Source organism: Stegodyphus dumicola, chromosome X1 (assembly GCF_044657685.1).
Source record: "Stegodyphus dumicola isolate Sdum_Otavi_A_Nest chromosome X1, ASM4465768v1".
NCBI classification, from domain to species: domain Eukaryota; kingdom Metazoa; phylum Arthropoda; class Arachnida; order Araneae; family Eresidae; genus Stegodyphus; species Stegodyphus dumicola.
The window spans coordinates 198,541,032-198,557,277 of NC_140780.1; the positions used below are offsets into that span (position 1 = coordinate 198,541,032).

Consider the following 16,246-nt stretch of genomic DNA (forward strand, 5'->3'; position numbering starts at 1 on the left):
ACATTAAAGATTCTCTGTTCCTCACTGCAGATGCCCATGGTGGATGCCCTGCCAATCTTAATTGTTTTCTGAAATTATTGATGCAATTGATCGAAAAGAGTACTGCATAAACAGTGCTTCATACTGATCTTTCTGAAGATGATGGTCTGGAGACGAATAGCTGTTAACACACTCTGTTTGGTATTTTAGTTATTTAGCACAGGATTCCAACTGATGATCAGTGATTCAATTTTTAACTTACCTAATTTTCCTTGACCAAATATAATGAACTAGCTGTTAAATTAAGAATCAGCAACCAAATAATCCAGCATTTGTAATCTAGCTCCAGTTGTAGTAAACAGTTCTAATCTTGATATGGTTATCTTCTTCATGGTTCTAGATTGTGCTCGTAACTGAAGTTCCATTCTTTGATTCACAGGGGCCCACCAGCGGCCGAGCGGTAAAGTCGCTGAACACTGGTAGTTCGGTCCGAGGTTCGAATCCCGTGAACGGGCTGGCTGCATGGGCGTTTTCGTGGTTTTCCCCATGTGTAACGTGTATACGAGCCAGTTTCCCTTAGAAAGTCCTCCACGAAGACATCCCTCCCCTTAGGCAGATAGCCCTCGAGGCTTTGCCATAATCACACACACACACTTTGATTCACATCTTATGAATTCTGTGGCAGTGTGCATTAGTTGACATGCATTAAAAAAAAAAGTATGCAAACTTGAATTGAGTTTCACTGCATCCACTAAAGCATCTGCATGCATTAGTTAAATATGACATGTCTTTTTTCCACTTAAACAACTCTTCATTTATGTTGTTATTCACTTCAGCTTCCAACTGTCCTTTGTCTTCCACGTCAACTGTAATAAAAACTTGGAACATAATTTTAAAGATAATATAAATCCTATGAGATTACATACTCTATTGAGAATAAGTAGGATTCCCTCTTAGTTATAACTTCATTTTCTTTAAATTCAAGGCCCTTTAGTCAGGTAGAGAAACAACTGCACTACACTCTAATAAATGGCTAATAATCCTAAAACATTTGGCTTGCTAAGTATAGGAGCATTCAAACAATTGCATTCCCACCGCTCTTAAGTCAAGTGAATTTTCATAATTTTGGTTGTTTCTCTCAGCTTTGATTTTTCTTCAAGTTCTGATTTTGTCTTCAACACTAATAAGGCAGTTATCAACATAAAAATTATCTTTCAGTTTTTCAACAATAAAATGGGACTAATTTCTTTCACCTTGTTCAGTAAGCTGAGTCCTAGTAATTAATAATTGCTTCTAATAAAAATGGACTGTAAGTGTCACCAAAGACCCTCAACTATGACTAGAAATTTCCAAATTTCTTTCTGTGTAAATAAGAGAGAGGAAACAGAGGTAATCCTCTTAACATGAATCTGCAATAATTCTCTTATTATGTCTGATAAGAGTCTTGATATGTCTTCCTATTTTTCCATATCAAAATATCATCAGTGTAGATGGTATACATTCTGTTAAGTTTATTCTAGTTTGTAAACAATCATTCGTTGGGGGAACCTTTGCTGATGCATTAAAAACTGGTGTGGTCTTAATTGTATGAATTTCATTCAAAACGTGATCAAGAAGAAAATGACCTTGTAGAAAATGTTCAGTTTCTGGAACTATTTCAGTTAATACATTCTTTCAGCCATTCTTCAAATAGTGACCTATTGTTTGCAAGACAATATTTTTCCAGCTTTCAGTATATGGAATCAAGTTTTCTCAAAGCAAGTTCATAATTATTAGACAGAGAATGGTGAACTTCTTTCCATGGCGTATGAACTGCCATTATACCTTTCAGGCACTGTGTCTCGGAAATGTTGCATTATAGCTTATTTAATTTTGTTTTTATGCCTCTACTGTGTTGTATCCGTAATACTTATAGCTTGCAAGCCCATACATTTGAAATGCTTGAATCCATTGGCAAGTATGATGTCATTTTTAACTTTATCTAACTTCCAGGAACTATTCCCATCAATGTCCATCCTATTTTAGTTCCCATGGCAAACACACAACCTTTTTTTTTCCCCCTGTAAAAATGTTTCCTGCAACATCTGATTTAATGAATTATTTCAGTAGAACTTAATTCCTTCTGTATATCACTTATAATAATGTTATAGGTTTCAAGTTCTCAAATCCAGGGTCAACAGCTAATCTGAGGGATATGACCACAAATCGTTTCTTGATCTAATGCATCCAGATTGCAAAGATAGTTAAGTTATCCATCAAGGCTACCTAAATAAATCTTATAAAATTCAGGTTTTGATGCATTTTTACTCCACCACAGATAAAAATGTGATGTACAATTTCTTGAATTGGGTGATAATTTATATTTAAAAACAGAAGACATTAAAATGCATCATTTCTCCAATCCTATATCAATTAGAGCACAAACATGTTGCTCTCCATTGTTCTGCATACATTTCACTGGAAATTTACAGTTCCTAGTCTTTCATTTTGTATGGTTTTGTCCTTTGGTGTTAGTGACATATTTTCAGCTTGGAAACATTCATAACTGTTATGTTTACCATTATACGAAAAGCATGCATTACTAAGATTATTTCTTAAAGGACCAATAAATCAATCTGTAGCAATTTTTGTGTTTGCTTTCTAATTCATCTTTTTATTTTCCGTAATCGTTTGTGCAGAATTCATAAAATCGTAAAAAAAATTCATATCTTTCCTTCCTGTGAAGCTGATCGCAGTTGAAATCTCAATTTCAGCCGATGCAGTAAGAACATTGGCCACCTATATTCAGGATAAAAATTGAACACGTTATTCATATATCTTGCATTCGAAGAGTTAAGGCATTTACTTTTAAAAATAAAATCTGTAAATATTATGGAAACTTATTGGTCAGTTTTGACTTCATTTCAAATAAATTCCATAAAAAAATTGAACACTCTTTTGGTGCTCTGTCGTTTGAATCTTAATAATTTTTCTAAAGTACAAGAATTTATTAAGAACAGCATTGTATGTTTCTCTCGCTACACCTAATCACCCTCAAATGCGATTTGATTTCTCATATCATGTTCTAACATAAAATCCATTATTTTTCTATTTAAGCTTTTTAAGTAACTTTTAAAATTCCCCATTTTGTTTCTACTTCAAAAACAGTGTTGGCATCATTTTTAATAATATCCACTACAAACTATGCAAAAGAAGTTCTTGCCAGTTTCCACACTTACAATTATTTTATCATTGTAAGTTATTAAAAAATCATTAATAATTTATAGAGTGTCAGTTACCCGAAAAAGCGACGAGGAGTAACAGCTCTCAGCGACAAACATGTCTTTACTTACACAGAAATGCAGATTTGTAACAGTTTGTGGTTTCACATATGACCCACTAGAAACATTGTCAGTCTAATAGATTAATAATAGTAAAATAAAGATATAAGGCTTATCAATACCCAACAGTAATTTTTCAATTTTAATGCTGGTCCTGCATATTTTTTCAGAACAAATGTAGAAAACGTGTACTGAAATATTTTTATAAGGCATTTATGTGATGTTCAATAGGCCTACAACCTTTTACTTATTTAAAAATTTTAATTAATCAAAATTGCATTATACAGCAAATGTTACAAGCAATGGCACATAGTAATTGGTGATAACACATCTAGCTTGAGAAATGATGTCAGATAAGTAAACAAAAATTACTGTTGTCATATCTGCGATGATTATTACAAAATAAATCTTTTTGATAACAGATTTAAACTTACGAACAAATTTTGTGCAGCAAGTTTCGTTTTAAGTCATGTCTTTTCAGAAAAAATTTTGGAAGCCATGCAAAATAAAACCTACTCATTGTGGCAGATTGTAATTTTCTTTGTAAATTGCTTTGGGAGGTTTAAGAATTAAAATTCCACCTGGTATTTCACAACATAGGGCCTTTATGTTCAGTAAATGTGCATTCAGTTTTAAGCGTATATTGGCGAATTATACTTGTAAACATTTTGTTCCTAATTTAAATGTAATAAATATTTTACCAACTGGAATTTGTACTCTGCAGGTCCATATTAATTTGGGGAGGTGGGCAGAAAATCTCAGCCAGTTAAGATAATTTTTATAAACATCTTCGCCTTATTTTAAAGAATTATAATTGGATGCTTATATGTAGGACTCAGAATTTAAGAAAATAAAGTCTAGCCAATTTTTCCCATTGCATTTTCAAATGCAGTTGTTAGTTTGTAATTGTACATGAAATTTCAATATGTAAGTGCTGCAATCTCAAGAGCTCCCAGGTTAAAATTTTGATTTCGTATTTTCTGAGTTTAAATAATAAATTCATTAGATTTTTTTTTGACTCGAAATGAAGATTCCCAATTTTTGGAACTGAATATATGTGTAAGGGGAATCATTTTGCTGCAAAATACGGGGCTTAACAGAAACAATTTTTCTTCAATAGCACTACAAAAGAAGCCAGAAGATATAAATGTCAAAGCATCAGATATGTGGAGTTATGCAATATTACTACGAGAATTAGCTACTCGAGAAGTCCCATTTGCTGACTTATCTCCTATGGAAATTGGAATGAAGGTATTTTTATCACTCTTCCCTCCCCTAAAAGAACATGTGCATGTTTTATATTGATATTGTGATGTGTAATCTGTTTCTGCACTATATTTTTTCTGTTTATTTTGGACATTTATATTGATGGTACTGTAAAAACCAACTGATATTTTTGTAGTTGTGATCTGATTGTTTCTATCTAGAGCATTTTTTCATATATAAAAAGTAAATAATTAATGCTTTTAACATATTTGACTACAAGCGTGCTCAAATCAATTTAATTTTCTTTGTAGATTGCTTTGGAAGGTTTAAGAATTACAATTCCACCTGGTATTTCACAACATATGGCACGTCTAATTCGTATTTGTATGAATGAGGATGCTGGAAAAAGGCCTACATTTGATATGATATTACCTATTTTAGAGAAAATGAAACAGTAGAACATGGTCAAGCAGAAGGCTCAGTGCGACTAATGAAGTTATATGAGAATTGAATTCAAGAAACATAGTGCCTGATATGCATTTAAAGCAAGTTGATGCTTGCAAATGTGCCATCAGAACAAGGGTACATTCATTGTCCTCTTATGAGAACTCCAAAAAAACCTTTTAACATTTTATTAATATTGTATCTTGGGAGAATCTCACTATATCAGTGTTATTTATAACAAGACATGCAGAATAAACATATTTTTGTGTACTGTATTAAGCTATATGTTTTTAATTTATATGTAATATAATGTAACTATTTTCAATTTATTCCTTGTACTGAATTTATATCTAACATGTCAATAAACATTTATCATTTTCCCTTTTTAGATAACATTTGAGAATCATTTTATACATGCATTGGGATGAATTGTTATTCAATTAAAAAAAATCCTGTCAAGTTTTCATCCTAATGATATAATAAATAGGAAACAAGGGATACAGGACTATTCAGGAATAACATTTAAAGTTCATCCTACAACAGTCTTGAGAGTTATTGGAACTGCTTAGATTGTATTTTTATTAGATTTAACTCCATTGCGATTTTAGTTTGTGAAAAAATTATTCATTATCCTATTTTCAAAACAGCATATTATGTAATTTCATAAAAATCAAAACTTATTTAGAACATTGTTATTTTAGAATAATGGAATGTGATATTACTGGTCACTATTCTGTTTACTGTGCAGGTAACGTTCTCATTCAGAAAATGTAGATATCTTTTTAAATAAATAATCACACAAACTTAACCCTTGTGAATGTCTTCGCAGTATAAATTTAGGTTTCTGAAAGGTTCTGTTTACCAGGAATATGAAAACTTGCTTAAATATAACTCATTATTGTGCAATTAGCTAGTTTAATAACTGATACTTTGCTTTTCAAACTCTGCTGGAAGAGTTATCTAAAATAATTTATAAGATATGATATATAAAAATGTAGCATGCTAAGGATTCGAGACTAAAAATGAACCAACTGCCTTGGGACATATTTTTCTGTTAGCCTCAAAAGGGTTAAAGTATAAATTATGACTGGCATTAAATAAATATAAAAACTTTGTAGTGTTTATCAGCATTAAAAAACAAGGATGCATTTTCTTTCCACAAGGATTAAAACTGCTTTTTGGTATTGGAATGAAAAAGGGAAAGCCACAGTTTAATTCTTTAGACCACTTACTAATCCTTCAACCTTTGAAATCCAGATACTTCCAATGAAAATATATACAGTCAAACCCCTTATAATGAATTAAAAATTTTCATATTAATGCTTAATGACACATTATCAATAAAATTATTTAATTGAAAGACGCTTTTAAACAATAAATAATCGCTCTATTTCTAACAAGTCTGTTACATCTAATGGTCAAAAGGATCCAACGATTTTGCCCAAAACTTAGAAATTATAAATCTGATATTAACTTTGTTTAAGGTATCCGACCTTGTACAAAAGACGATTTTCGGTCAAAATTTTGATTTTTACTGTATTACGTTATTTTAAAGAATACATCTTTAGCTATCAAATACAAGTTTTTGCTTGTTGATAGGTTAATGAGAACTGAAGTTATAAGCATTTTTCTATAACTGAATAAACCGGAAGTTCCAATATTCTGGGCCGGAAGTGAGCGTTTAAATAGATATACCTATTTAGAAACTTTATTTATCATCAAGATTTTGTAAATTATAAACCTGCGTACTAAGTTTAGATATTTTGTAATACATGTTAAGAATCTGGTGTTAGTTTTTTCCTTTAATTTCGTATTTAGTTTGGCGCAGAGGGTATTCGACGTTGAATGTATGTGCTGCTGCTTTGTCGATTAGCGTTGACAAAGTGCTTGATTTAAAAGCTATATCACATTTTTGCATCATTTGCCACAAAATAAACAGAATAGCATGCAATCTTCAGCACGACATTTGTAAAGCATAACATAATTGTTCTGCAAATTATAAAGAAGCAGCTTCGGGTATAAAAGCAGTTGGTGCTTATCCCCTGTTTGAATGATCTATTTACTTTACGAAGGCTGAAGTACACAGAGTATTAAGAGGATGAGGATTCTAAGAGGTTTTTAATTGGAAAAGATATATATGGTAAAGATTCAGTCAAGAAAGTGGAATGCATTGAACATGTACAGAAAAGGGTTGGTAGTAGACTACGAAAAGTAAAAAACTCCGCTCCTGAATTGAAAGAAAAAGGTAAACTGACTGATTCTTTTATTGATAAACTGCAGAATTAGGGATTGCAATTAGAAGTCCTGTTTGAAACTTAATTGAGATGCAGCAGGTTGTACTAACTGCTTGTTCCATTGTAGCTCTTCTTCGAAGCCAATGCCCTGCTCAATAATCAATGAATTGGTGCAACTATGAATGTGTGATTGCAGAAATCAGAAAGAAAAAAATTAGGCAAAAACCTCTGGTATATCAATATATATTTTGAATTTAATTAAACCTACATATATGGAGTTGACTACATAAGCAAGAGTTATTAAAAAGTGTCTACATGGCAAAACTCAAAATATCAAGGAACGTTTTAATGGCATTTTATTGCAAATTGTTCCGAAAGAAACATTCATAAACTTGCGAATATTAATGTTTGGAGCAAATATAAGTGTTGTGTTATTTAATGTTGGATTTATAGGTTTGCTTGAAGCGTTTTTAAGGTTAGGTATGTTCCCTGAATTTTACACTGAGCAGGGAATTCGAAAACTTGATAAAGTGCAAAATCATGACTTTTGATGGCATTCCACGAGTTTTTCAAAAGCCCAAAGAAAAAATTACGCTTTGTTCGAAAGAAAAGGTGCAAAGTATGGGAAGAAAAAAACAAGGTGTCAAGTTACAAAGCAGAGGAATTTTAATTATCAGGGATGCTTTTTTCACTAAGAAATTGTTTTATGAAAACTTTAAACTTGTTTTCTGAAAAATGTTTTTTCTGTAAATATTGCCAATGGTAACAGCCATAACTCAAAATTTTATGGATAAAAATTAATGATACGTTCTATATATGTTTCATATAATCTGATGCATGCTCTGAAGCAAAAGATTTTAGAAATATTAATTAGAAGTTGAATTTTTACTTTTTATTTTTAGATTTTGGATGCAATAATAGGAAAATATACAGTAAATACTATATATTTTGACATATCTCAAGAATATATGAATATTTCTTAATTATTTTGCTTCATTGCATACAAAACAAGTGTAAACATAAATACAAATTTAAAAAACTGCATATTTATATATACATTGTTCACCGTGGTTGTTGCTGTAAAGGCAAAATTTAAGATAAAATTATCCTTTTTTTTCATTATTTTTCAAAATTACAATTACTTAGCATTACGTTTTAAATTGTTTTCACTCTTTAATATGCTTATAGTTAAAATAAAAACCATTTTTAAAAAAATGGTACGCGAACAAGGTCGGACACCTTAAGACTTTTTTCCACTTTACCCAATGCTAGCAACCATAAAATCATGAATTTGTTAAAAAAAAAGATATTTGCAAAAAATCGTTTCAAATTAAATCTTAGAAAATATAAACCAAATTTTAAAAAATTCACTTCACCACATTGTTTTGTTATTTACAATGAGTATGTGTGCAAAGTCTGAGCTCTTACACTTATCAGGAAATAGTTTTAAAATTGACAGCTAAGTTTTGACCATAGGGACAAACACCATAAACAAGTTGTAAAAAAATGCTAAGTAAAAAAAAAAAATAAATAAAATTCACCTAATTAATATAAACCTTTGAAAATTCCAAACCTTACAGATACATTTTGGGATGTTAGAACTTTAAAGCTCCATCAAACAATGCAATAAATACTACACACCCCAATAAAATTTTTTAATGAAATAAAAAAATGTGTATAAGCTTAGGAAATGTACTAAAATGGCACAATAGATTTCATTGCAAATAATTTTAAATGATGATCAATCCCGTTGTTTTTAACCATGAGTCATGGAAGCAAGAAACAATGATGTAATGACATCATCTTGAAAGTAAAGAAGCTACATTTTCCCCTTCTGTTTCATTATTATTATTTTTTAGGGCAAAGAAATTGTTTTATAAACTGCAGAAATTTTAAAATAGATGTTAGAATAGGAAGAAAAAATCAAGCGATTTTCGAAAATTCGGCAAGACATCAAATATGCCAAAAGTTTTGTATGAATTCCATTAAAAATTCATTCATTTTTCTTGGTCTATTTCAGTGGTCGCCAAACTCATGATGCTTCTGGGCTACTGTATCGTTTTTAAATTCTGTGAACTACCAAGACTAACATTTTTTTAAAAATCTTATATTTGTTTATTGCCTATAAAGTCACCATTTCTATTGAAATTAATTTAATTAAACTGTATATAACAAAAAAAATGAATTGTACCTATGAAAATTCAAGTGTAGTTAGTAATAAATAAAAAATGTAATAACATATTTTTATCAAAACTTAACTTTAATGAGAAAGATGGAACTCCTTTTTTTCCATCAATAAACTTTTTAATGTTGGTAGAATAGGTAGTGAATGCCATTCGAATACAGTTCTCCAAGTGTTCATCGGTGAGTCTTCATTTTCTGTATTTATTTTTAATAAATTTCACAATGGGAAAAAGAAATCCCACACAGAGCTGAACATTACATTCACTTTGATACAAACCTGGATCAAAACTGGGTATTTTCCTTTAGGAACAAAAGGCCAAATATTTTCAGAGCTTAAAGAAAGGTCTTACAGATAAATTATTTTAAAAATCAATCGGTTTGAACTCTACTGCAGCATTGTCTTGAAACTCAAAATGTTCCATGACACAAGTAGAGAACTCTTCAACATCAATCTCTATAAAAGGTAATTTAAGATTGGAAATCCTTTTGAAATCTTCGAAGCGTTTGTTGAATTCAACGAGATAGTATACTGGTAGAGAGCGTATTGCAACCTTCAACCGGTTCCAACGTTAATGTCACGTGACTGCTGCGCAAATTCCGAAAGTCCGGAAATACTTTACATTGCTTTCTATGGAACGAAAGACTGCTGCTCTGCTTGGTCACATAAAATTTAAGTAAAAATGGTTATTCGCTGCAGCGCCTACGGATGTAAAGAAAGTATCGTGAAAGGAGGACTTGTAACCTTTCATAGGCAAGTTAAAACTGCATGATTTATTATTTTATTTTCAGTATTTTTGTCATTTTACTATCTCTGTTGAATTGGTTGGAAAGTTTCAGCCATATTGTATAAGAAAATTGCCGCTGTATATGACATTTTCAGCATGTATTATTAGCATCAAAATGTATTAAATACTGTGACACTATTTACTGGAATCACCCTTTACAAATAATTGAATTTTATGTTTTTCCCGTGTGTTCCGTTGAAATAGAAAGCTGCGCCAATTGGCGTTAACCTTTTTTCGCCAAGTCGTACGCGTTTTGATTTCATAAACAATTACTGCCTGCGATAAAAAAAAAAAAAGAAAAAGAAAAATGCTATTATTAGCATTAAATTATTGAGAAAAGATTGTGCGATATGTTTACTTTGTTAAAAAAAAAGCTGAAGATCATGATTCATGCAACATTGAACGTAAACAATTAAACAGCATTATTTTAAAATCAGATTACTTTTATAAAGCTCAATGCTTTATCATTATTTTCTATAAAATCAATTAAAATAAAAATAATCTGGATTATAATTCTGTCTCATCTACGATGCTGTTAGAAATTTATTATAATTGAAAAAATGTGATGTGAAAAACTTACCATATTTTAAATAGTATTTAAAAAAAAAAAAGGGAGAGTGAGAGAATTTTTAACTGTAATATCGTTTTGATCCTAATAATAAATACTGAGTTGAAGTTTGTTACCATTTGATACATATTCAATATAAAATATTTGTTATAGTTAATAAGATGTATTGATCCCTGCCATGACATACACATGAGTGTGGAAATCAGTAATTAAGATTGCATTATTTTGTCCCAGTAATATAATCTCAAGAAAAGAGAGTGCATTATTTTGTTCCAGTAATATAATCTCAAGAAAAGAGGGGCAATAAATGGCATAAATACATATAATACAATGTGATTTTCTTTTTCTCTTTAGGATGCAATGCATTAAAATTAAACGAGATTTTTTTTTACCTTCTCAAATATTATAACAGTAGTGCAATTAATTTTTTAACGTTATTCAAAATTAAAGTTTCCATCTCAATTTTTTATTATTTATTTTAGATTTTCTTCCTAAAATTATTTAACCTAAACATCTTAAACAATGGTGCAAATAATTTAAAGCGATTATTAAAAATATAGATAAAATATTCAGGAAAAAAGGGGTTAAGTTATATCTAAATATAATTGTAAAAAATCGAACAACCTAATTCGAGGCCGTTGTCTGCTGACTGCTAGCAGACGGAAATAAAAAGCACTACCTGCCATATCAAAAGCGGGCCAAACTGGCGATGAACAGCCTAAGTTATCACTCTCCAAGAGCATTAGTCACGTGGTATATGTTGGAGACACCCTAGCAGATGAATTCTCTGTGGGTGAGCCGTCTACCTGTCATATGAAGTCGTTGGTTGAATTCACATTTGAATCTCGTATAATTTCAATGTATTATTTGTTGTCGTAAGGAGGCGTTAAAAAACCCTTGCTTGCCAAGGGTTTGTTTCAAACAGGCAAAGTGTTTGTATTCACCTTCGATGATAATTTACCCCACAGTTCCAGCTTTCTTCAGAATAAAGCAACATCTAAAATTGCTCCACCAATATCTTGATCATTACCTTGAAGCTATAAGTTAAAAGATATTTAACTTTTCGATGATGTCTACGAGAAAAGCAAAACCTGCAGCCAAACGGGATCTTTTAGATCACTGAATCCTCTCATTCTTTCAAAAACTCTGCTAATACAGGAAACAACTGATGAAAACATTGTAAAACTCTGTCTCTACTCAACAAATGAACTTCCGTACGAAGTAGATCAGCATACTGGTAATCTAGTTTATCAGTCAACACTCTGAATTATACGTACTCTAACTTGTTCACTATTTTTAGTACTGTTTTCATTACATTGTTCATACTTAAAAATTTTCCACAGAGTGACTCCTGGTGTATTACACAATGGTAAGGCTGAAATTTTGGAAAGTTGTTGTCTTTACAACACGAGTTTATGAATCCCTTCTCTCTGCCTACGATCACATGAGCTACATCAGTTTGTAAACCTACAACTTATTTATATGAATATTTTCAGAGTTGATAAGATCTTTAACTGCTAAAAATATGTCCTGTTCTGTAGTGCATTCTGTTAACAATATAATCTTTACTAACTCCTCTCCTACTTCAAAATTATCAAAAATCATTCTTGCAAAAATGACCAATTGACTTGTATCGAAATAATCAGTCGTTTCGTAAAGTTGCAGGGAGAAACAGCTGCAGCGATCAAAGTCAGTTTTAAATTGTGAGATAACATCAGAACTCATAACCTCAAACCTTCTTATTACTTTATTTGCAAAAAGCTGTGCTGATTTAATAGCAGACATTATCTGTTATTTTTGAAACTATCAAATAATGCATCTGCAGCTTCTAAAAGTACAGTTTTGATTATTTCACAGTCTTCGTGTATGGTTTCCTATACTGTGTAATAAGTATCTGAATCCAATGACGCCTCAGTTGCTGCTGTATTCTCATTAAATGATTTTTTAAAAGTTGATTGTTGAGCTTCAAGTTTAGGCTTTAGCTGCGTTACCTTTTCTTTCCTTAGAGCAGAATTCAGTGGGGAAACCCTTTTCAGACCCTGTGTGAATGGGTTGTGAAGTGACATTCAACGCTCCTTTTCCCAACTCATAACTTGCATAGTACAATAAACACACACTTTTGTCCTTTACCTGGGTAAAGAAGTAATCTGTTTTCCATGAGGAATGAAAATGATAAGTTTTCTGCATTTTGGTAGGGCCTACTATCATTAGAACAAACATAGCTTAGTACCAATGAGTAAATCAGACTATTCAAGTTAGCAAATGTCTAATATACACCCAAAACCATAACGTGCACAACCTCATGCATATACAATCAACTATGAGATGAGGTTGACATTGGCAGCTGCATGGGAGAAATAAGCAGTTTTTGTCCTCAGCATCAGGTCAGTGTACGAATCGAGGTTCTTTAGTTTGCTCGTTAAAGCAAGCTATGTGCTAAGAATGGTTTAAATATTACAAAAGATGCTTCACTACATAGCATTGTCATCCACAATATATGTACAAAATTTGAACTCTATAGCGTATCAGAAAGAAGATTAAAAATTAGTGACAAACTTTTGACCATGCAACAACAGCATGAGTGAACTTAAAAAAAAGCTTTAAAAAATTCTAGCCAGAATTTGAGGAATTTAAAAATAATCCTATTCTTGAAAAACATTTGACACTCATGTTCATGTTAGTATAAACAATTCATGTGATAGTTCAAGAAATAATTGTAGCTTTAAACAATGTATGCTATATAGCTATATATAACATAGAAGTACACTAAAGAAATTATAAAAAAATATTTTATAGCAGTTACATACACCAAATTGAACATGTCAAATATTGTAAAAAAAACCTACATTTTGTGCAAATTAGCTGTAGCAAGAGTGCGTATTTATGCAAATTTATAAGTAGTCACTAACTTACATAAAGTATAGGTTGGAAATTAGGTGAAGCACCAATGAATTAATTAAATGATTTACATAAATTAGACAATTATAAATTGCATTCTATGACAAAATTTCTACTTCTTTAGAAATACTGTATTGAAGGGGGGAACACTGTTAAACTGATGTAAAATTGCCTGTCTAAAACTAAAATGTTGCCCAGTTTTGTCAAAATGTTCAGTAATAAAAAAACTTCATTTTTCACTAAACTGTAGTAGGTTTGCAGCTAACTTGTATAATTCCTTTTGAATATGCAGAGATAGTTCTGTTCCCTCCAAACCGCTTTAATGACTAAAAAGTTGTTTTAAATAGAAGTATTGCTATATAATTGTCACATAACTGGAAGCAGGTTAATAAGCTCTTGTAGATTTCTTCTAGACTTCTAGATTTTGTAGATTTACAACAAATTCCTGTATTTTAGTTTTCCAACATAAATTTATCATATTCATCATACATATCTTTTGATACCATCCATATTTATTTTATACATAGAAATAATTTATTCATGTGATGCATAAGTTGATAGATAGTAATGCCTGCTATAAAAATAATTTATGATATTTTCTTTGTATTTTAGTTCATATTTCTTGCAAAAGTCTAAAAAATTCAGTTCATCAATGTAATCACTAACTGAAACATATAATTTTTACCAAGTTCACTAACCAAAATATGTGATTTTTAGAATGCTTTTGTTACTTTTACCAATTGGTTTAAAATATTGTAAACATTTGTGTTTTTGTCAAGTTTCACTATGATCAGATATATGTTCTCATGTATATTTTATGAAATTTTTTAATAGTGCTTGGATTTCATAAATTAAAAATGTTTTATTTACAGAATTTTTATCACTGCAAACTTATATGCCAATAATTTCTATGTATCATGATTTTTTGTTGAAAGAAACAATCCACTTATAGTTAAGATTTTTGCAATTTAGATCATTTATCGAGCACTCATATATACTAACAATGTACTATTTTATCAAACCAAATAAATGTTGCTACCGACACTGGTCTATAATTAAAAAAATACTATTTTAATTATATAAGTATCTAAAGAGTTAAAAACAGAATGAGTAACTACAAGAGAAATATTTATTTTACGTGAAATACCAGACACAGAATGTGCTAAAAATATTTATTCACCAAACAAAAATTTAGAGAAACAAATCAATAATCTCTACCTGTGGCAAAATAAAATGACTAGAAAGAGGACACTGTATTTTAATTTTTTTTTTTTTTTTTTTAAATTTTTTTTTCAGTAGATGACATATTTCAAAATATAGCTAATTCCATTAGAAAAAGCAGTAAAACATTTTCTTTGAAATTCTACATTGTAAATTTCTGAAAATGCATTTTGGTACTAAATAGGTGATATTTCTAAAAGCCAAAATGATACAGATGACAAAAGAAGTAATAAAATGTCCAATACACATGAAAAATGATACAGCATAAAGAAAAGAAAATCTTGAAATTATAAATCTGTACAGAAAAGTTAACATTCTACTTTACGTATATAATCATTTACTTGAAAACTCAACATTGCTGACAAAAATTTAATGCACAGAAGGAAAAAGAAAATTGTTCATAAAGTATAAAACTAAATACTGTCCAGAAGACTGGTTTAAAATAGATTATTTTTGAATTTATGATGGCACTGGAAGGTTCAGCTACTTAAGGTATTGTTCTTTGTTTTTAACAATCAAAAATATTTTCTATTCTTTTTAAGAATACTGAAACTAATAAAATTTTAATTATTCAAAGTATTTTAAGTTATTTAAAATTTAGTTATTTTAAGTTAATTAAAAATAACATTTCTTTATTCATTGAAATGTCCACTGCAAATAAAATTTTATTTCTGACATTAAGGTAACACTGATTATTCATTTACATTTGAAACAATTATACCTACCAGAACTTCAATCAGTTTAGAATTTTTAGAGCTTAAACTGAATCTTTATGATTTCAAGCCAGCATGTCATTTTCTATCAGAATTCATATCACTATTACTTTTTCCAGCATAAATCCATGATTCAGTACTTGAATTTCTCAACCTTGTTTCAGTATTTTGTACCTATTGAAATAATCATCGTTAAGGTATGCAGTAATTTGTATCTTGCCTTGTATTTATATGTATAGCTACATAAAAATTTAATATTTCTAGGCATGATTTGCCAAAATATTCCCCACCCCCCACTGTTTTAGCTTATCAAAGTTCTACTAGTTTTGTACAAAGTGATAAATGGAAATCAATATACATTATTTTATAAAACACTTCAAAATTAAAGAATCTCATGACAAAATATATTAAAAATCATGCGTTATATGGCATTACAAAACATTAAATTGATAGAACATTGAATATTTTACATTATGGAATTACAAACAGAGCATATTACAACATAGAAACAAGCACTTCAAAATAATGTAGGACAGTGCATTTACATGGAATGTATATTACCAATGCACTTTCTAAGGAAAACACATTTCTGAGGTCTCAAAAATATGTAATAAGTGAATAAATTAAAAGCATTAACTCCATAATCATATAAATATGCATTCACAAATTAGTTACAAAAATAAAAATTAAACAT

The 16,246-nt window shown here is 30.1% G+C and overlaps 2 protein-coding genes across 4 annotated transcripts in view; one reads left to right on the forward strand and one right to left on the reverse strand.

Moving 5' to 3' along the window:
- Ilk (integrin linked kinase) overlaps window positions 1-5,342 on the forward strand; it is a 45,077-nt gene extending 39,735 nt beyond the window's left edge. Inside the window, exons 10-11 of the mRNA XM_035377564.2 lie at window positions 4,420-4,550; window positions 4,817-5,342. Coding sequence (XP_035233455.1) covers window positions 4,420-4,550; window positions 4,817-4,963 — 278 coding nt within the window. The 3' untranslated portion in view covers window positions 4,964-5,342. The remainder of the gene's footprint in view (window positions 1-4,419; window positions 4,551-4,816) is intronic.
- A 9,532-nt stretch (window positions 5,343-14,874) lies between these two features.
- Galk (N-acetylgalactosamine kinase) overlaps window positions 14,875-16,246 on the reverse strand; it is an 88,269-nt gene continuing 86,897 nt past the window's right edge. For all 3 annotated transcript variants that reach the window (XR_015038588.1, XR_015038589.1, XM_085807887.1), the window contains one exon: window positions 14,875-15,726. The gene's annotated coding sequence lies outside the window, so the exon portion shown is untranslated. The remainder of the gene's footprint in view (window positions 15,727-16,246) is intronic.